The sequence below is a fragment of the Stenella coeruleoalba genome (assembly GCF_951394435.1).
Source record: "Stenella coeruleoalba genome assembly, chromosome: X".
Taxonomy (NCBI): domain Eukaryota; kingdom Metazoa; phylum Chordata; class Mammalia; order Artiodactyla; family Delphinidae; genus Stenella; species Stenella coeruleoalba.
The window spans coordinates 96,436,952-96,458,774 of NC_137152.1; the positions used below are offsets into that span (position 1 = coordinate 96,436,952).

The 21,823-nt window shown below is 41.9% G+C and overlaps 1 protein-coding gene across 1 annotated transcript in view; it reads right to left on the bottom strand.

Moving 5' to 3' along the window:
* Nucleotides 1-5,127: 5,127 nt before the first annotated feature.
* Nucleotides 5,128-21,823, bottom strand: part of KIAA1210 — a 36,665-nt gene continuing 19,969 nt past the window's right edge. The window contains exons 7-12 of the mRNA XM_079911639.1: nucleotides 15,127-15,235; nucleotides 14,048-14,228; nucleotides 10,705-13,166; nucleotides 9,299-9,462; nucleotides 7,746-7,848; nucleotides 5,128-6,309 (exon numbers count right to left, since the gene is read on the bottom strand). Coding sequence (XP_079767765.1) covers nucleotides 6,134-6,309; nucleotides 7,746-7,848; nucleotides 9,299-9,462; nucleotides 10,705-13,166; nucleotides 14,048-14,228; nucleotides 15,127-15,235 — 3,195 coding nt within the window. The 3' untranslated portion in view covers nucleotides 5,128-6,133. The remainder of the gene's footprint in view (nucleotides 6,310-7,745; nucleotides 7,849-9,298; nucleotides 9,463-10,704; nucleotides 13,167-14,047; nucleotides 14,229-15,126; nucleotides 15,236-21,823) is intronic.

Sequence of the window (21,823 nt, forward strand, 5' to 3'; positions counted from 1 at the left end):
CCGTCCCCCCTGACCCTGATGACGGATCTGCAAAGGGAAAAGACGTGGTCACTTCTGTTGACTAACAAGGGGTAGGGTGGGGAAAGAGAGCACCTTTACTTAAGGAAATCTGAAATCCTGGATTGTGCCAACTTCCTGACTTGGAGAAGATCAGAAGTTATGGGTGGATGGCTGGAGACGGACGGCAGGCAGCAACTGAACACCAGTGACAGGGAGTGGGACGTCCTGGGTGGGTTTGTACCCCTGGGCGAGCTCAGGCAGATGACTGAGGCCCTGGAGACTGACCCATGGACTTCTGGGCCACGTACTTGCCATGAAGAGAGTCCCAATATGAGAGCTGGGAGGAGACTCTCCCTCCATTTTGCTTTAGGTATTTCCCGGAGGCACACTCGCTCAGCATTTTCTTGTCTTCTTTGTTTGCTGGTGCCAATTAGTTCTCACTCCCAGGGACTTGGACCCAGCTCCAACCTCCTAGGGAGATAGCTTGCTGCCGCTGCAAAAGCACCATCTCCTCCAGGGTCCTCTTCACTCCTGTCATTTCATAGCTATAGTTTTTCATTGGCAACACCTTGCTCCATGACAATAGCTTTCTCCATGGCAAGCCCAGTGCCCAGTCCCACCTCCCTTCACAAAGAAGAGGCTCTAGGTGCACACCTTGTTACCAGAGACTTCATGATTGACAGCAGTCATCATGTTGTGTTTCGGCCCCGCTGAGAAGTAGAGGAGACAACTGGAGAGGATATGATTGAGTATAAATATGAATAGAATCTTGGCAAATATATCGAAACACCAACACTGTGTGCAGCTGGGAGGGCCCAGCTTCCAGAGGTCTCAGCCAACCCCTCCAAGAAGGGCCCAGGAATGATGGTGGGGGAGACAGTAAGATGGGGACTGTGGACAGTTCTGCCATCCTTGAGTTTCATGTGTCAAACAAGAACAGATACAAACGACAGTTCCAATGGCGAGTGGCATTGGTACATTGAAAGTTACCCAATAAATTTGGTAGATGTGTAAATGCATGATTTAATGAATAAAACTGATAGGTTTGGGTAGGAGGTGAAAAGGATGGGAGGGCACTGAGCTAGGCAAGAGAGGAAGGGATTGGTGGCACAAACAGGAATATGTGCTTATATAGGAGGTAGAAGACTTTCTTAGTAATAATTTTAGTAGTAATAATTATTAGTAGTAATAATTATGGCCTCAATCTGCTTTCCAGGCCCATCTGCCACGCTGCCCATGCTGGAGCCATTTCATTCCCTGGACAGGGACACATGCACACACATCTCTTCTACTATGCAGGCTGTTTTCTCTCCATGCAGAGACCTCCTTACCCTTTCCCTGCCATCCTTCATCGCTAGATAAACTCCCAGTGATCCTTCAAGGTCCAGGTGAAATGCCTCCCCTTGAGTACCTTCCCAGGCACCAACCCACTTCCTTCCTTCCCCTGTCCCAGTTAATCATTCTCTCTCCCATACTCCCATAGCACTTTGTGTTCATCCCTGTTTTAGCACTTGACACCTGTGTCATCATTGTCCAACTGTCTGCCTCTAGACCATGAACTAGAGCAAGTCATGAGACTCAGACATCTGTGAGTGAGGCCTCTCTAACACAACCCTGGGTATATAAGTGCGTACTCAGTACTTGCCTGGTGAATGATTGAATGGCTAGGATCTGTAGTGTATGTCCTATAACTTCATGGGTCAACAGATGGTATTAATATTGCTAGGCTGTTGCTGTTTATTTAAGGAGTCAATGCTGAATTGTTGTTTTTACATTGTTTTTCTGGGACTCTCTTCATATATGAGTTTTATGAAGGGCAGACCGCATTGGACTGGATTTTTCCTAACAAGTCCATAGAACTATTACCGGCCTTCTTGTCTCTGATCATAAGAGGTAGAGAAACTTTCTGATGAACTGGAAGTGGTGAAGCAGTGTGCTCATTCATGAATGAAATATTTATCTTTGCCAGCTAGACTTATCGATAGTAAAATATCACAAAGAGAAATTGCAGAAACCACTATACAAAGGCCCACATACCCCTCATGCTTTTCTACCAGTGGACAGTTATTACCAAGTATTTTGACAATGGTTTGTCTGAATTCCTTGAATGTTTTTGATTTAGCTGCTGTGTCTACTTCATATTGAGTGTCACAGAGACTTGACTCTGATGGTGTTAAGCTATGTAGCAACTTTTTGTTAAATTGGGGTGAGCAATAAGGGGCTTGAAGGTAGCTTGAACTCCAAATGAAAGATCACCTTTCATTGTATGGACAGAAGCACTGTTTTAGCATCATATCCTATACCGGTACTACTGTGCTTTATGTGTGAATTAGGACTCAGCTCTGAAATGATTAGTCACAGTAAATCTTGGTCATTTCATAGCTGTTTTTCATTGGCAGCTTCCTAATGAGCTCGTCTTTGGGGTGCCAAGTGGCAGAGCTATGGGACTTCTTGAACAGATATGAGAGGTATAGTCAGATAGTCAATTAGCATTTTTATTTACTTTGGGAGAGATTTGAGTTCCAAGACCTGCCTGAGATTTTCCTGGTAGTACTTGCACTGTCTAACAAAACATGTCAAAATTTTCATACTTGTCATCCTAGGAATTTGGCAGTAACAGTATTGAGCAGACTAGGACTGAGGTGGGTGACTGCTGAGTTTAAAATGACTGACGGATTAGTAGCTATGAACAGTCTGCATGGAACTACTCTGGGTCAAATATTTTTGAAGAAGTTGAAAAAACACTTAGTATAACCTGAAGTGGAATCTGCTAAGATGTGTTACAACCGACGGTGTTAAAAAATACGTGTGGGGCTTCCCTGGTGGTGCAGTGGTTGACAGTCCACCTGCCGATGCAGGGGACACGGGTTCGTGCCCCGGTCTGGGAAGATCCCACATGCCGCGGAGCGGCTGGGCCCGTGAGCCGTGGCCGCTGAGCCTGCGCATCCGGAGCCTGTGCTCCGCAACGGGAGAGGCCACAACAGTGAGAGGCCCGCGTACCGCAAAAAAAAACACCAAAAAACCTAGCATTATCAAAAAGGCAAAGATATAGTATGAGGAAAAATAGATGTTTTACAGAGAAAACGCAAAACTAGCATATGATTGTGCAATATCACATTATACCATCATCAGGAAAACCAAGCACCAAGGGTTGAAATTAGCTCTGGCGCCTCACAGCCTCTCTGAATTTGTTTTTTGCATGAGGCAGCACCCTACTTGGGATTTAAAGGCACAGTTATGTCTAGGTCTGCATTTCTGTTTAAGCAAAGTAGCCCCAAGGTGACAGAGGCAGACACAGTGAAAGGTATACTAAGACACTTCTGGGCTTCCTGAGAAAATGAGCTAGGTACTGTCCAGGCATCCAAAGGGAGCTCTCCATTAGTGTTTAATGTGCTTGGGGTTGGAATAGAGGGGAAGGACTTGGGGGGGAGTGGTTCACTGGGGAGGTGGGGGCTGTCCAGCCTAGTGACTGTTGAGGTGTGTGTGCCTCTAGGAATGAGGGCAGGGAAAGGCTGCTTCAATCACTTCAGGCTTCCCGTTAGCAGAAAGTCAGTTGTTCTGTGGCTTTGAGGGTGCAGTCTTGTCTTAGGTTAAAATCTTCTAAAACAGAGACTGCTGAGGGAAACGGACAAGAAACTGGGCCACTCGGAGATTTCCACTTTAAGGCTGGAGCCAGGGCATAAGACAGCTCTCTAGTGGCCCCAGACTTCCTTGTGGAAGGCTTCCCATCTGCCCCATTGAAAGCACAGCTTTTGGAATCTGCAGGATTTTGAATTTCAACAGGATCTTAAGTGCTTTAAAAATAGGATATGTATGAAGTGCAGTACACTTCTGAGCAACTAGGGAGGGTCACAGTGGCACTGGGGCAAAAGGTCAAACACTGATGGGCTAACGATGCAGAGAAGCATGATAATCCCCGAGGAATGTTATGCCCCATAGGAAGGTGCTCACTGCTGCCAGACTTGTGACACGTTGACATGGGGCACGTGGAAAGAGAGCTCTGTGTAAGTTGCAGGTGTTGGGAGCCCTCAGGGATACAAAGAAGGTGTTTCAAAGGGCAGTGGGCTGATTGGGGGACTGGCTGTGCAACATTTTTCTTGGAGACCCAGAATTTTCACTTCTACCACCTCTTCTTAGGGGGCTTTGCAAAGTTTGGAGCAGTAACCAAAGAACTGAAGCATTTAACTAGGCTCATAAAGCCTAGGAGCCAATCGTTGCACCAAATCATCTGGATGTTTCCATTAGAATGAATTTATTTGATCAAAGGAAATGACCACCTCTTAGTTGCTCCAACAAAATGTTTTAGCTTTCTCCCTTCTAAAGCGCATTGTTCAAAGTTAAAGTTTTCTCAGTTTGACAGCAGTGCAAACATGTTACATAGGTTTTTTTTATATCTTTATTGGAGTATAATTGCTTTACAATGGTGTGTTAGTTTCTGCTTTATAGCAAAGTGAATCAGTTATACATATACATATGTTCCCATATCTCTTCCCTCTTGCGTCTCCCTCCCCCCCGCCCTCCCTCCTATCCCACCCCTCCTGGCGGTTACAAAGCACCAAGCTGATCTCCCTGTGCTACGCAGCTGCTTTCCACTAGCTATCTATTTTATGTTTGTTAGTGTATATATGTCCATGCCACTCTCTCACTTTGTCCCAACTTACCCTTCCCCCACCCCGTGTCCTCAAGTCCATTCTCTACGTCTGCGTCTTTATTCCTGCCCTGCCCCTAAGTTCTTCAGAACCTTTTTTTTTTTATATTCCATATATATGTGTTAGCATACGGTATTTGTCTTTCTCTTTCTGACTTACTTCACTCTGTATGACAGACTCTAGGTCTATCCACCTCATTACAAATAGCTCAATTTTGTTTCTTTTTATGGCTGAGTAATATTCCATTGTATATATGTGCCACATCTTCTTTATCCATTCATCCGATGATGGATACATAGGTTGCTTCCACCTCCTGGCTATTGTAAATAGAGCTGCAATGAACATTTTGGTACATGACTCTTTTTGAATTTTGGTTTTCTCAGGGTATATGCCCAGGAGTGGGATTGCTGGGTAATATGGTAGTTCTATTTGTAGTTTTTTAAGGAATCTCCATACTGTTCTCCATAGTGGCTGTACCAATTCACATTCCCACCAGCAGTGCAAGAGTGTTCCCTTTTCTCCACACCCTCTCCAGCATTTATTGTTTCTAGATTTTTTGATGATGGCCATTCTGACTGGTGTGAGATGATATCTCATTGTACTTTTGACTTGCATCTCTCTAATGATTAATGATGTTGAGCATTCTTTCACGTGTTTGTTGGCAATCTGTATATCTTCTTTGGAGAAATGTCTATTTAGGTCTTCTGCCCATTTTTGGATTGGGTTGTTTGTTTTTTGGTTATTGAGCTGCATGAGCTGCTTATAAATTTTGGAGATTAATCCTTTGTCAGTTGCTTCATTTGCAAATATTTTCTCCCATTCTGAGGGTTGCCTTTTGGTCTTGTTTATGGTTTCCTTCGCTGTGCAAAAGCTTTGAAGTTTCATTAGGTCCCATTTGTTTATTTTTGTTTTTATTTCCATTTCTCTAGGAGGTGGGTCGAAAAGGATCTTGCTGTGATTTATGTCATAGAGTGTTCTGCCTGTGTTCTCCTCTAAGAGTTTGATAGTGTCTGGCCTTACATTTAGGTCTTTAATCCATTTTGAGCTTATTTTTGTGTATGGTGTTAGGGAGTGATCTAATCTCATACTTTGACATGTACCTGTCCAGTTTTCCCAGCACCACTTATTGAAGAGGCTGTCCTTTCTCCACTGTACATTCTTGGCTCCTTTATCAAAGATAAGGTGACCATATGAGCGTGGGTTTATCTCTAGGCTTTCTCTCCTGTTCCATTGATCTATCTTTCTGTTTTACATTTTACATAGTTTTTATAGAGGAAAAGCTGGGTTTTGAGATGCTGGCAGTGACTGTACTGAAGGTTAGGCATTCATGGCATCTGTTTCATTCAAATAATTATTAGCTTTAATTCCCCTTTTAAGGCTCTTATGCGTAATAAAAATGATTACAGTAAATAATTCACTACGTGACATTAATACAGCTATTGGCAATTATCATTTAAAATGCTGATACTCCACCCAGGAGCTATTTATTGCGTGGCGTCTTCTACGCGGCTCCATGCTTTGGCTTTCTTCTTGGCCAGGGAGAACCAGACTGGCTCATCCGGCTCAACCGGCTGTTGTAGCACGGCTGGGAGAGTTGAAAACCTTCTGGTTTCTTCTTCCGTAGAAGGTACTTGAAATATCTTCTCATCTTCGAATCCTACTGGAACCATAGCAAATAACACACAAGCAGTTAAGAAGCCCCAGAGATACTGAAGTATGTTTATGGGATGCAGTAAAAATTTTCCTCCTTTCAGGTTTCCTCTGGCTTCTAAAAGTCAGTGCATGGGCAATGCCATAGGGTGGTATGTGAAAAGGGTAACATCAATATGGCTAGAGCCACAGGGGCCTGACATGGGAAGGCCTGAGAGAAGATACCTACAGCTATAAATGCCAATCTTTGGGTGGTTATTATTGGATTGTCTTACCCTTTTGAATTGAGATCAGAGAGGAAACATGTTGTATGGTCCAGTTTTTAAAATTTCATATTAGGTAATATTGTTTTCGTTTTGCCAATCCATTATGCTGTATGAAATGATTGTTGATGACTCAATAGATACACCCTGTAAAAGTCTCTATGCTAAATAACATTATATCAACTACTCCTACCTAGCAGCCTACTTCACTATTCCCCAGTTCTACTCCTTCCCGCATCCTGCTTTACGGTTGATTGACTTAGTGGCTTAGACTCAACCAGTGGTTCTCAACCCTGGCCACACATTAGAACCCCCTAGGGCTCTTTTTAAAAATACAAATGCACATGCTATTTCCTGAACTAATTGAATTAGAATCTCTAGCAATGGATCCAGGGCCATCTGTAATTTTTAAAAAGTACATCAGGTGATCCTAATGCACAGTGAGAGTTGGATTACTGTGCCCATGAGAATATTCACAGCTATAAGCAGGTCAAGTGCTGCTGTATCATGGCCAGATGGTGGGTTCCTAATTCCTAGTTTAATTTCTTCATGAGGTGGACTGAGGCAGAGAACAAAGATGACTCGATATAAATCTATCCTCCCCTCCCCCTGCTCCTTCTGAAAAACAAATCCCTCTGGCACATGACTCTACTGACCAGACCCCATTCTATTCTATCACAGCACAGTGTTTGTTTCAGCTTTCAACATTTCCCCACCTCTCATACCTCTGCTCAGAATACAGAGGGGCTGAAACAAGCCTTCTAAATAGTTAAAAAACAATTCAATACCATTGGGCATTTATAGTGGATTACTTTCCACAGTTTCCCTGGGAATGTAGAAGGTGAGAAAATACCATTTTGCTATGGACTAGAAAGTGGCTTGGTTCTTTCCTCTTGAATACCAGCCACAGGAAAGTTCCAGTGAGTGATCACAATTTTGTTCCGATACAGCTTCCTCGATGGGGTAAAAGACTGTAAGACCCTCTGAAAATTATACATTGGACTGACTTAGTCATAATAATTGGATTTTCCTAAAACAAGCTAATATCTGTATCTAATGGAAGAACCATGAGAGAATCATAAGCTGATTTGGGGGAAGAGACATGTATTGTCTGAAATTGCAAAAGTTTCACAACTTCTGCCAGGGCTATTTTGGGAGTGGGGGGTTGGGGTGTGTTTTTTACCTGCTCTGGTAGACTTCGGTGGCTTCAGTGCCATCTTCTCCTGTCTGTTAACATCAGAAGTGAAAACACTCCTCGGTTGGTTTTCATCTGCAAGGCCAGTTCTCTTTAACACAAAAACGAAAACAGAAAGCTTGTAAGTCCTGACATGAAAACAGCAAATTACTTACTCAGATCACAAGGTGCAAGTCCTGTCCTGGGTATTATAAGTTCAACATTAATCAAAAGGAAAGAGAGAGATAAGGAAAGAAATAGCACAGAAAGCACCTTGGTTCAGAATTTAGGTTCACAAAATCTAAGCTGGCTCAACTTTATCACCTTTCTGAGCTGGGAGAAAAGGCTGTCTAATCATACAAACAGTGTAAACAGGTTAACAAGAGAATTATGTAACTTGACAACGTCTTCTCTAGGACTTTACCAGCACTTAACAGAAAGCTAACAGAAATGCGGTGGTCACAAACAAACCTTATCAGTTAACTGACTTGAGTTCCATAGATTTCTATGGAACAAAACCTATTTACATCTGATGTGCGCTCCTTGCATTACAAAGTGATATAACAATAGGTCTTTTCAAAATTGTACAGTTTAAGCTTTTCAAATTAACCTCTCCACAACTGGTCTAAATTAATTAGTTCATATACCCTAGTGTATTTCCCTCTGACAAAGCTTTAACCAAGGTGGACTTTGCCCCCTGTATGACCCTGCTCCCTTAAAAATACTAATAATGAAATGAAAAGATCTTTAAAGCAAAGAGTTAAACAGATTTTCACATGATCCCACAACAAATTCAGTAAGCACCTAAAAAAGTATAGGAACTTAGACATCTCGATATGTAAATTTCATTGAGTTTTCTTGAGTCAGTTTTATGTAGTTTTGACAAGAGGGGTTCTCATTCTTAAACTTCCAAAGACATTGAAAATGGGACATTGGAAGCAAGACATCATCCCAGCATGCCTGATCCACCTGTGGTACCATTAGCCTAGTTCATCATATAACTCCTCTTTTAACCTATAGGGAGATGCCAGACCAAACCAAATCAATATATGGAAACCCAACACCAAACACTACCTTTATTTACATGAAGTTAAATCATTATGTACTGATATGGAAAGGTGCCCAGAAATAAAATAAGTGAAAAATAATATGTATAGTTTAATTCCATTTATATTTTCTTAAATACATATACATATTTATAGGCCTAAAATATCTGTAAGAATAGTTACTCAACTCTCACCCCAGTGGTGACCTTTGGGGATTTTTAATAACTACTTATTTCTCAACCAATTTCATGGAATCCTGCTCTAGAATATTTAGGACAGGATTTGATTTACAGAACCTTCTCGTATTCATTACTTTTCACAAATGCTTTAAGAACATAAAGTGGAGCACATTTCTATGAGTACAAAGCAAGTCTTTTCCCCCAAAGAGTTCCCTTCCCTTGCCTAATACATCCAAAGAGCTGGGGAGCTGCATGTCTGGGAAAGTTCCCATTGTAAGCTCAATCAGTTGGCTCCAGCACCCTTTTGGAGTGTTTTGTGGGCTGTTCCAGGTCCTACCCCATATCTAGGTTCCTTAGTCTCAGCCTCGGCTCCAGCTCTATTCTTGGTTTCTGGCTCTTTCACAGGAATGTTGGCCTGGAGACTCTCCTGCCTCTGGTTTATCGTGGTTATCCAAGCTGGCTCTGAGGTGGCATGATCTGACTGTCGACCAGGAGCTTTACCTGAGAAAGGAATGAAAGAAGTTAGAACTAAAGTGAGGCAGGGGCTTCCCTGGTGGCGCAGTGGTTGAGAGTTCCCCTTCCGATGCAGGGGACACGGGTTTGAGCCCTGGTCTGGGAAGATCCCACATGCCGCGGAGCAACTAAGCCCATGCACCACAACTACTGAGCCTGTGCTCCGGAACTCGCGAGCCACAACTACTGAAGCCCACGCGCCTAGAGCCTGTGCTCCGCAACGAGAAGCCACCACAGTGATAAGCCCGCGAACCGCAACGAGGACCCCCCCAACGCAGCCAAAAATAAATAAATTAAATAAATAAATTTATTTTAAAAATAAATAAATAAAGTGAGGCAGGCAGGGTCTTGAGACTGGCTGGGACCTACCCACAATAATGTCCCAAATGGGGATCCTTGTTAACTGCCAAATGAAAATAAAAAGATAACATATAGAGAAGGGCCCCCTTCTTTTGTGCCCTCCCCACAACTTGGCAAGGCAGGAGTTCCTTGAGTAGATAAGAAGCTGTACTTCAAAGTTTGCAAACCATCCTCTTACTGGTCCCTTTGCCTCCCTTGTCCATCCCTCTTCCTATCCCCATTTCAGGGTAGGACAATGGTTGCCAGGTGGGCTGGGAAAATTCCTAGGAGGCCAGACGCTTAGGTCACTGATGTCATTTCTCTAACTCCAAGGAAAATCTTATTGCATTTGTTACTTCGTGGTCTCTAATGCAAGTGTGTGGTTAAATGGATACGGTTATAGGCACGTACAAGACTGTGTGATGATGAGTCTGAAGGTACAAAGGCTTTGAGAGCCATAAATGCTCAAGAAATCACCTAGCTCTGGATTCTTGGACATTTCAGGTGAGTTAAGAAGCTGTGTAAGCACAAACATTTACAATAGATTAACATTTCAAGCTGAGGGTCTGAACATAGTGCTCTATTAACGAGCCGGCTTTTAAAATCTACATGGCGCCGAAGAGAGCATCCACGTAACGGTATTTTGAGAAAAGCATAAACTCCCATCTCCATGTAAGGTGCACGGGGAAAGGGGGATGGGGAGACGGTTATGTGTCCATTACAGAATGTGGACAAATGTCCAGAGGGGACCCCTTTGGGAAACAGAAGGAAGCTTGGTAAAATCTCTTTTCTCACCCTTATACTTCTATGAGGAAGAGGTTTTTCTCAGTTGGACTCCAAAAATGTTTTCAACAACAGCCCGATTGGTGGATAAATTTGAATGTCTGTTACCTTGATCACCACTCTCAAGAACTTCCTCCTTAGAGTAGGTGCCCCGAGAAGTGGATGTTTGCCAGACAGGAGCATCGGTGAACGTCACAGTTTTGGTAGCAGGAATCGGGACGTTCTTAGTGAGGTCTTCAGAGTCTTGGCTGTGTTTCTTGGTTTTGTTTGCAGAAGCTGGGTCTCTCGGTAGGGACCAGCAGCTAGGATCGCTCTCCAACATGCTTCCCTCAGCAGCAGCTCTCATGGGACTTGAATAAACCTGTTGCTGGTGTTCAGGGGCTGCAGGAGCCTGAAAAGGGTGTCTGGGAGGTGGGTGCTCCTCCGAGCCTCTGCACTCCACAGTTGCACTCACTGGGCCTGTTGCGAAAGTCTGTGGCTGAAATTCAGCCTCATCTTCGGCTTGGCCAGGGTGTCTGCAAGGCGGCTGCTCTTTAGAACTACTGCACTTTACAGGAGTGCTCTCTGAACGTGAGAAGACTTCCTGCAGGCCTTCGGGCCTCCCCAAGCACGGTAAAGGGCTTTTCGCAGGCAGCTGCTTCAAAAAAATGCCTCCCTCAACATCGGTCCCCTCGTAGCCTGAGAAAACTTGGTGCTCGACTTCAGGCCTCGACAAGGGTTTGGAAGGTTGATTTGAAAACAGAGGATCCACATGGATTCCCTCCTCAGTAGAAGGGATCTCTGAAAAGATATGCTGTACCATAAACTTCATGAACAACTGGAAAAGATGACTGGGAAGCACCGATTCCTTAGATATGCCTTCTTCAACTGCCATGCTCTCTAGACGTGAGGACATTTCCTCAACTTTAAACTTGTTAACCCGCTGGGCAGGATATTTGGGAGGCAGTGACCCCCCAGAAATGCCCACCTCAACAGCAGCACCCTCATAACTTGACATTTGCTGGAGTTTAGGTCTCACAGTGGCCTGGGAATGTTTGGAAGGCAGCAGCTTGGTAGAAGCATCCCCTTCAGTGTCGACACTCTCTGGACCTGCGGAGATTGGTTGTTTCACTACTGGTCTCCTCTGGGCCTGAGAAGTCACTCTGGGAGGCCACGCCTCCGTGGAAAAGCCCCACTCCACAGCAGCGCTCTCTGGACCTGCAGAGGCTTGTTGCTTGGATGTAGGGCCCACCCAGGACTGGAAAGGGCGCCTGGGAGGCATCTGCTGCACAGAAGCACCCCACACTCCAGGTACGTTCTTTGAAGCCCAGGAGACTTCTTTTTGGTCTTTGGGCCTCCCCAAAGTCTGGGAAGTGCATCTGGGAGCCAGCTGCTCATCAGAACCGGTCATTTGCACAGCAAAACCGGATTCTGCAAAGACTTCTTGGCCATCTTTGGACTTCCTCAAAGGCTGGAGAGAGTGCCTGGGAGCCCGCTGCTGCCCAAAGCCACTCCCCTCTTTGGAAGCACTCTCGTAACACGAAAAGACGGCTTCCACTTCTGGCTTCCCCGAGGCACGGGAAGAATATCTAGGAGCCCACCGCCTAGGAATCTGCTGCTGCTCAGGACCGCTCACTCCCGCAGCTGAACTTTCTGATTCTGGGAAGTCTTCTTGTTCATTTCTGTGCTTCTTGGAGGGCTGGAAAAGATATCCAAGAGCCAGCTGCTGCTCAGAACCACTGTCAGCCTCTAAAGTACCCTCTGAGGCAATGGCTTCAGCTTTCAGCTCCCCCGAGGACAGGGAAAGGCTTCTGGGAGGCAGCCTCTCTGCAGAAATACCTCCCTCTACCGAAGCTCTCAGCAAGCTATCTGAAGTGCTTGCGGTAAAGGCCTGGAGAACGTTTCCAGGAGACTTTTCTTTGTAGGTATCTTGAGCTGACTTCATTTTAAATTGGACACTTTTCAAATCAAAGATGGACGCTTCTTCCTCTTCTGACTGGCTATCAGAAGGATCCGTAAACGCTGAGAAAATATCTCGGGTTGTAGAAGGGCTTCCCACCACGGGTAAAAGAGCGGCTCTGGCTTCTGTCTTCTCGGCTCCAGAAGCCCCATCATCACGGGATGGTGACAGACCACTAACCGTGGACTCTTCCATGTCTCCAGGTATGGGCTGTGATGCTGGTGCTTTTCTGCGTTCAAAATCTATACCGGCATTGCTCCTTCTCATGTCATCTTTATCTGAAAGCAGCTCCTGAGGAGTAGCGCTTTCTGTTCGTGCCGTCGGGGGCTGCTCCATGACTTGCTTCACCAAGGGCAGGTTCCAGGAACGGAAATCCCTGGCAGTCTTACCGGCAGGTGGGAACCAAGCTCCATTACCTAGGTCAAGTGCTAGACTGGATGCTTTAAAGCTTCTTCCTTTGGATTCATGCTCACTTCTTTCCAAAGCACTTGAGCCTCTCCTTCCACACTGTCTTCTGTGTGCCGCTAGAAATGGGTAGCCCTGGCTCTCAGCGGCATCTCTGTTTGCAGCCGGATCTCTTGTCTTCTGTTCATAAATCCCAGTTTTGTTTCTCTGTTCCCAGCCTGAGGCACCTGTACCAAATAGAAGTAAGGAAAAGGAAAGATGTGTACTTTTGATTCTGTAAGATAAGAATACTCCTCCCTGGCCCAATGGGTACCTATTTGCTATTGAATTCCCTAGCATGGAGAAGTAGCTATTCAGAACACAGGGAACAACTTGGTCACTATTAGCCTTCTGTGGTGGGAAATTTTTAAATCAAAGTGAAATCCGGTTTTATGAACTGATTCCAAGGTCGGCACATCACCATTATATCAATACTCTGTTCCACCATTAGATGTGAGACACAGCAAAAGGCAATTTTTGAACTTGTAACAACGATTACCTTTTAGGAAACTGACTGGGGCAGGGTGAAGGGAAATTCTACTTCCTACTTAGTATTTCTATTTTCTACTTAATTCTACTTAATTTTTATATAATGTGCAGGTATTGCTTTATTTTTTAGAAAGGTGTCAACAGGGGTTATCTGGAAGGTAGGATTATGGCCCCCCATTTCTTCTGCTTTCAACTCTCTTTATTAAAATAATCTGATGTAATATACATGCAAAGCCATTCTTGGAAAGCCTTAACAACTGCATCGGTCCACAGGCTTCAGGTCGAGCACAAGGCAGCAGTTCTACAGACTGCTCCTCTCCTCTCTAGTACTTTTACTAAGGAACTTATTTTAATCCCCAGGTGGGAGGGCCCTCGGGGGCCTCCCCTCCCTCATCATCCACTGGTCCCTAGCTCCATCTAGTGGTTTCACATCCAGCACACAGTGTTGAGCATGGGGTGCTGTACTCCAAACCACTCCCATGACATGGAAAACCAAAGTATCTGCCCTCATGGACACTGAATAAGTATTATCCTCTGTGTGTAAAAGTGACAGCTATTAAAAATAAATATGAGGGCTTCCCTGGTGGCGCAGTTGTTGAGAGTCCGCCTGCCGATGCAGGGGACGCGGGTTCGTGCCCCGGTCCGGGAAGATCCCACATGCCGCGGAGCTGCTGGGCCCGTGAGCCATGGCCGCTGAACCTGGGCGTCGGAAGCCTGTGCTCCGCAACGGGAGGGGCCACAACAGTGAGAGGCCCGCGTACTGCAAAAATTAATTAATTAATTAATTAATTAATTATGAAAAGAGGATAAAAAGAAAGCAAAAGAAATTACTCATTTAATTTCTTGTTTTGTTGTTGTTATGCAGAAGAGTTTTGTGGTTTTGTTTCTTTTCATGGGAAAACGTATTTAGGGATATCCTGCCTTTGAACCCACATGTGAAATCCTTTGTGGAAAAAATATGAAAGAGCTGTTTGACTTAATTTGTGGAACAGGAATTTTGGTTTATCAAGTATTGCCTGAAATTAGATTGCCATCAGCTGGAGCTAACACACACACACACACACACACACACACACACACACACACATTTTCACTCCAGTGGTATTTGTTGTTTGGGGATTTGATGGGTGTTGGCCGCCAAGGACATCTGTCTGCAGCTTCCCAAGCCCTCTTTGCCCATGGATATGGGAACTGGTCTCACTGTTAACACAAGACCTTTTCTCTCTACTGGAAGAGAAAAGCAACTTTAAAAAACCAGGGTCTTTTTCACCAGTTCTGTTATTATTGTCTGGTTCTGTTGCTGAGGGGGAATGCTGAAGGGGAAATCACTGGCTGCCCTCAGATATCTGGGCTCACGGAGGAACTCAGCATGTACATTAGACATAGAATTAAACACACAAACAAACATAAAACACCTCTCTGGTTGGAAATTCATTTAGGTACAATAGGAATCCAGGTATGGCCCTTTACCTAAATCTCACACAAGTGGCAACTGTATTAATTGGGCAGTTTAGATGGATAAACTTGGACCACATTAGTATGCATCTTAAACTGAAAGCTCTCTGAGGACCACAACAGCAGGCCTGGGTTCCTGTCACATAGCATCATGCCGGTAAGCTTGAGGACATGTTTCTGGGTGAGGGTGAAGATATGCCAACCTATACTGTCTTTTTTCGGCCTCTTTTGGTCAGCTTCTTTCCCTTCGGTTGTGCTTTTCTCTTCTTCAGAAGCCAGTGGAAGGCGTGGCTTCGCCTGCTTTGGTTTTGCCTAAAAGAGGGAAAGAAAGAACTTGAATCAAACTTAAGCGCTCTGAACCCACCCCTGAATGGTTGCTGAAGAAAAAAGCATCAGGAAAAAAGTCCTTACTATCCAAATGGCTCTGTTGGAAGCATAATAATACAATTCACAATGGAAATTATTTCCAATGGCGTCCATAACCTGGTGATCGTTCTACCTATTAGAAGTGGTTCACCTAGATTTGAGGTTTCTGATCTCTGAGTGATATGCTGCAGGGAACTCTAGAAAACACCCCAGAAACCACTGACCCACACTGCAAGGCCATAAATCTGAAAATGGGGTTGCTGGGCCTGACAACAATCATACTCTTGGCAACACTGGAATTCTTAAATTTGCTTCACCAGACCTGGGAGCCACATTCAAGTGCTGTTTGGCTTCTTTTCAGGGGATTTAATGAAAGCACGAATTATATCTTTCTAGCTCAAAAGAAGAAAAAGGATTGGGGTTTGGTTAGGAAGGAAGAGAGAAAAAGATGAAGGGCTCAGCCCTCACACTGAAGGGGGTGAAATTGGTTTAGTATAATCAAGGTTTTCAGGTAATGACAGTGCAGCTTTGGAAATGTCAGAGTTGCACTGCACTGAACAGTGTCTGTAATTAGCTTTGCGTAAGCCTTTGTGATATACATCTAAAGGCAAACATACAACTCTTTATGCTCCTACTCGAAGTGCCTATGTAAACAGACACAGCTCAAAATTATTTACTTTTGAGTGAATGAGGTCAGATAGACCTGGATTCAGATCTTTGCTCCATCATTTACTCTCTGTGTGATCTTGGGCAAATTATTTTCTAAATCTCTGTCCGCATCTATAAATTAAGGATAAGGGCAAACCTCCTGTGGGACTTGCAGACCTAAGAGATTCCAAAGCAGGGAGCCAGTGGCAGCAGCCTCTGTGTCATAAGTGTTCCTGGACTCTTTTGTATTCATCCATGTGTCAGGGAGAGAGTCACAAGGAAGAAGTAGATGTCCTGGCCTTGTTAGAGAGCGCTACCCAGGCCTTTCCTCAATTAGGCGGAAGGAAGAAAGTCAGAAAGAAGAGTCACGCTAAGTTTCCCTTAGCCAACATTCCCTGTCTTCCAGGTTTGTGGTGAGGAATCCATGCACATACAGGATTTAGTGCATAGCAATTGATCAGCCTCTGCGTGACACCAAACCAAGGAGATTCCCTCAGGGCCACCAGAACGCCCTCCTGGGCTGGCCACCCTACCAACTGTTCTTTCAACTTATACTTTGTTTTCCTTTTAAAGCTAAACTGTAGTGTTTAAGCTAGGGGCAACATGATGGGGTGAAAAGGGTACTGGGACGGAAGTCAAAAGACTGGGTTCTGGTCTTAGCTCTGCCACTACCAGAGTGTTTGACCCTGGGCATCTATTTGTGCTTTACTGTCCTTCCCTGTAAAATGCTTTTAACTATGAAATCTTTTCATCTTTTCCAGCTCTGATTTACAGCCCTTTACTTATAGTCCAGAGTTACTGAGACTAAAGATTCACCAAAGTGGATCTTCCAGCTAACTGACACAGCCTTTAAAGTACCAACATCTTTTCATTCTTAGCCTTTAGTAAACATCTTTTCCAAAGGCATTACTTCCCTATCTTCCTAAATAGGGATCAGGGAATATAGTCCAACTTTTCTTGATGATTTGGATGAATAATGAACATGACCTATTACACTGGATACAGTGTGGCCCTGCTACTGTTGCTGCCATCTGCCCCCCCTTGTAGTCACCCTAGTGAATTCATAAACGAGGGAGGATGGCAGAAATAGCTGAGAAACTCTCATGCCTAGGGATGGTAAGGGTTTAACTGCACCACCAAAGATTAGACTTTCTGCCTGCAAGCCCAAGATTTAACCTATAACAACCTGACTCAATTCTTCAATTTACTAATAGAGAGTTTATGACATTAAAGCAGGACAAATGTTTAGATTGATGTTAGGAAATATTGACTATAAATAATTTAACTCTATTCATTAACCTATAAAATACATAGTTAGCTTACTCAAGTTAATAGAAAGAGAAAACTACATGTCTTAAAATGTTAATTTTCTTAATTGTAATCCCCAAGGTAACCACTAAGAAAGTAATTTTAAAATATATAGAGAAGGGAATGAAAACAGTACACTGAAAAAAATTAATTAAATCCAAAATAAGGTAGTAATGGAAGAACTGAGGTACAAAAAAGATGTAAGATATATAGGGAAAAAAGAGCAAAACAGAAGAAGTCCTTCCTTATCAGTAATTGCTATGAATGTAAATGAATTAAACTCTCCAATTAAAAGGCAGAAATTGGCGAGATGAATTTTAAAAACATGATCCATTTATATGCTATCTACAAGAGACTCGCTTTAGATCCAAAGACACAAATAAGTTGAAAGTGAAAGGATGATTAAAGGGCTTCCAAGCAAATGGTAGCCAAGAGAGAGGTCAGGTGGCTATACTAACATCAAACAAAACAGACGTCAGGTCAAAATTGTTATAGGAGACAAAGATGGACATTATACGTTGATAAAAGGGTCAATCCATCAGGAAGGTAGAACAATCATAAATGTATACACACCAAACAACTGACCCACTCCTAAATACATGAAGCAGAAATTGACAGAATTGAAGGGAGAAATGGACAGTTATACAATAATAGAGACTTCAGTATCCCACTTTCAATAATGAATAAATAGTTAGACAGAAGAGCAATAAGGAAATAGAGGACTTGAAACAATACTATAAACCAAGTAAGCCTAACAGACATATACAGAACATTCCATTCAACGAGATCATAATACATATTCTTCTGAAATACACATGGAACATTCTCCTGTATAGACCATATGCTAGGCCACAAAATAAATCTTAATAAATGTTAAAAGATTGAAATCATGCAAAGTCTCTTCTCTGACCACAACAGAACAAAACTAGAAATCAATAACAGAAGGAAGACTGGAAAATTCACAAATAGGTGGAAATTAAACAACACTCCCTTAAGCAACAAATGGGTCAAAGAAGAAATCAAAAGGAAAGTTAGAAAATACTTTGACATGAATTAATACTAAAACACAACATAACAAAACTTACGTGATACAGCAAAAGCAGTCCTTAGAAATTTATAGCTGTATATGCTTGTTAAAAAAGAAGAAAGGTCTCAAATCAATAACCTAACTCTCCACCTTAAGAAAGTAGAAAGATAAAACTAAACCCAAAGCTAGCAAAAGGAAGGAAATAACAAAGATTAAAGCAGAGGTAATGAAATAGGGAACAGAAAAACAGTACGGAAAATCAATGAAACCAAAAGTTGGTTCCTTGAAAAGTAAAACAAAACTGACAAATCTTTAGCTAGATTGATTAAGAAAAAGAGAGACAAGATACAAATTACTAAAATAAGAATGAAAGGGAACAATTACTACTGACCTTATAGAAATAAAAAGGATTATAAGACAGTACTATGAATAACTGTATAGATAGCCTAGATGAAATGGATAAATTCCTAGACACATCCAAATTACCAGAATTGAATCAAAAAGAAATGGAAAATCTGAATATGCCTATAACAAGTAAAGAGATTGAATCAGTAATCAAAACCTCCCAACAAAGAGAAACCCAGGACCAGATGGCTTTACTGGTGAATTCTACCAAACTTTTAAAGGATAATGCCAATCCTTCACAAATATTTCAAAAAAAAATATGAGGGAACACTTCCTGATTCTATGAGGCAAACATTACCATGATTCCAAAGCCAGATAAAAGCATCACAAGAAAAGAATGCTATAGACCTACATCCCTCATGAATACATGTGCAAAATACTAGCAAACCAAATCCAACAGCATATTAAGGGCAATTATACTTTATAAGCAACTGGGATTTATCCCAGAATTGCAAGGAGGTTCAACATATGAAAATAATTATGTAATATATTATGAAAATCAAATGTAATATACCATATTAATAGAAAGAAAGAAAAAATAATATCATCACAATTGATGTAAAAAAAGCATTTTACAAAATCCAGTACCCTTTATGCTAAAAGCACCTAACAAACTAGGGATAAAAAGCATATATGAAAAACCCATAGCTAACATCATACTTAATGGTGAAAGGCTTAACGGTGAAAGCTTTTCCCCTAAGATGAGGAACAAGACAAAGATGTCTGCTTTTGCCACTTTTATTCAGCAGTCTACTGGAAGTTCTAACCAGAGCAATTAGGCAAGGAAAAGAAAGAAAATGCCTACAAATTGGAAAGGAAGTAAAACTATCCCTCTTTACAAATGACATAATCTTATGTACAGAAAATTCTGTATATAGATATAGTCATTATACTTATAATGAATGATCAGATGTGGAATTTCAAAGAGAAATGGAAACTATTTTTAAAAGGAGCTAAATAGAAATTCCCAGAACATATGAAAATTACAATGTCTGGGGAAAAAATTCCCAGATAGATTTTGCATACTTATGAAAGCAGAAGAAAATACCAAATAAATTTGTATAGAGAAGTCAATATAAATGACATACTATAAAGAAAAGAAATTAAAAGATTAACAAATTTAAAAAAAGAAAATTCTGAAAAATCCCCATAAATCTGTTAGAGCTAATAAATGAATCAATCATAGTTGAAAGATACAAAATCAACACACAAAATCTAGTTGTATCTCTATACACTCAGAATGAACAACCCAAAAAAGGTAATTAAGAAAACACTTCCATTTACAATAGCATCAAAAAGAATGAACTAATTGGAAATAAATTTAACCAAGGGGTTCAAGACTTGCACACTGTAAACTACAAAATATTGCTGAAAGAAATTAAAGAACTAAAAAAATGAAAAGACATCTCATGTTCATGGATTGGAAAACCTAATGTTAAGATGGTGATACTCCCGAAAGTGATCTACAAATTCAGTGCCATCCTTATCAAAATGCCAATGTGTCTTTTTGAAGATATGGAAAAACTGATTGTAAAATTCATACAGAATTTCATGGGATCTTGAATAGCCTAAACGATCTTGAAAAGGAAGAATGGAATTGGAGGACTCACACTTCTTGATTTCAAACCTTACTACAAAGCTACAGTAATCAGGACAGTGTAGTACTGGCATCAGCATAGACATATAGATCAATGGAATAGAATTGAGAGTCCAGAAATAAGCCCATTCATCTACGGTTAAGTGATTTGCAGAAGGGTGACAAGACCATTCAATGGAGAAAAGAATAGTCTTTTCAACAAATGGTGCTGCGACAACTGGATAGCCACATGCAAAAGAATGAAGTTAGACCCTTATCTCACACAATATGTAAAAATAAACTCAAACTGGATCAAAGGTCTAAATATAAGAGCTAAAACTCTTAGAAGAAAACATAGGGGTAAATCTTCATGATCTTAGATTTGGCAATGGTTTCTTAAATATGACACCAAAAGCACAAGTACCAAAAGAAAAAAATCAATAAATTGGACTTCAACAAAAATTTAAAAATTTTATCCAATTTTGTTCTCTTGATAAAGTTACAAAAACAACTCACAGAATGGGAGAATTTTTTTGCAAATCGTATATCTGATAAAGGTGTAGTATCCAGAATATATAAAAAGTCTTTTACAACTCAACAACAAAAAAACAAACAACCCAATTTAAAAATGGGCAAAGAACTTGAATAGACATTTCTCCTAAGAAGATAATACAAATGGCCAATAAGCATATGAAATGATGCTTCACGTCATTAGTCACTAGGGAAATGCAAATCAAAACCGCAGTGAGATACTTCACACCCACTAGAAACACTGTATATAAAAAAAGGAAAATAACAAGTGTTAGCCAGGATGTAGAGATATTGGAACCCTCATATATAGTTGGTGGGAATGTAAAGTGGTGTAGCTGCTGGGGAAAACAATTTGGTGGGTCCTCAAAAAGTTAAGTATAGAATTACCATATGACCCAGCAGTTCCACCTCTAGGTATATACCTAAATGAACTAAAAACAGGTGTTCAAACAAAGACTTGTGTATGAATGTTCACAGCAGCAATAGCCAATGGTGGATAGGACCCAAATGTTCATCAATGGATGAACAGCTAAACTAAACATGGGACATCCATACAATGGAGTATTATTCAGCCATAAAAATGACTGAAGTACTGATCTGTGCTGTGGACCTCAAAAACATTATGCTAAGTGAAAGAAGCCAGACACAGAAGGCCATATATTGTGTGATTACATTTACATGAAGTATCCAGAGTGGGCAAATCCAGAGACAGAAAGCAGATTAGTAGTTACCAGGGGCTGAGAGGGAGGAGGAGTGATGAGTGATTAGTGGGCCTGGGGCTTCCTTATGCAGGAGCCAAAGCTATTCTGGAACTGGAGAGCGGTGATGGTTGCACAACATTGTGAATGTACTTAACGCCACCGAGTCGTACACTTCAACATGATGAATTTTATGTTATGTGTATTTTACCATGATAAAAAATGTTATCTAATTCAATCCTTCCACCAGTTCAGACTGTTCCAATTTGTCTGACTTAGTGCTATTGTCGTAGCCTAAATTCATAAATCAGTGAGCATCCTAATTTGGCTTTGAGAGTTTG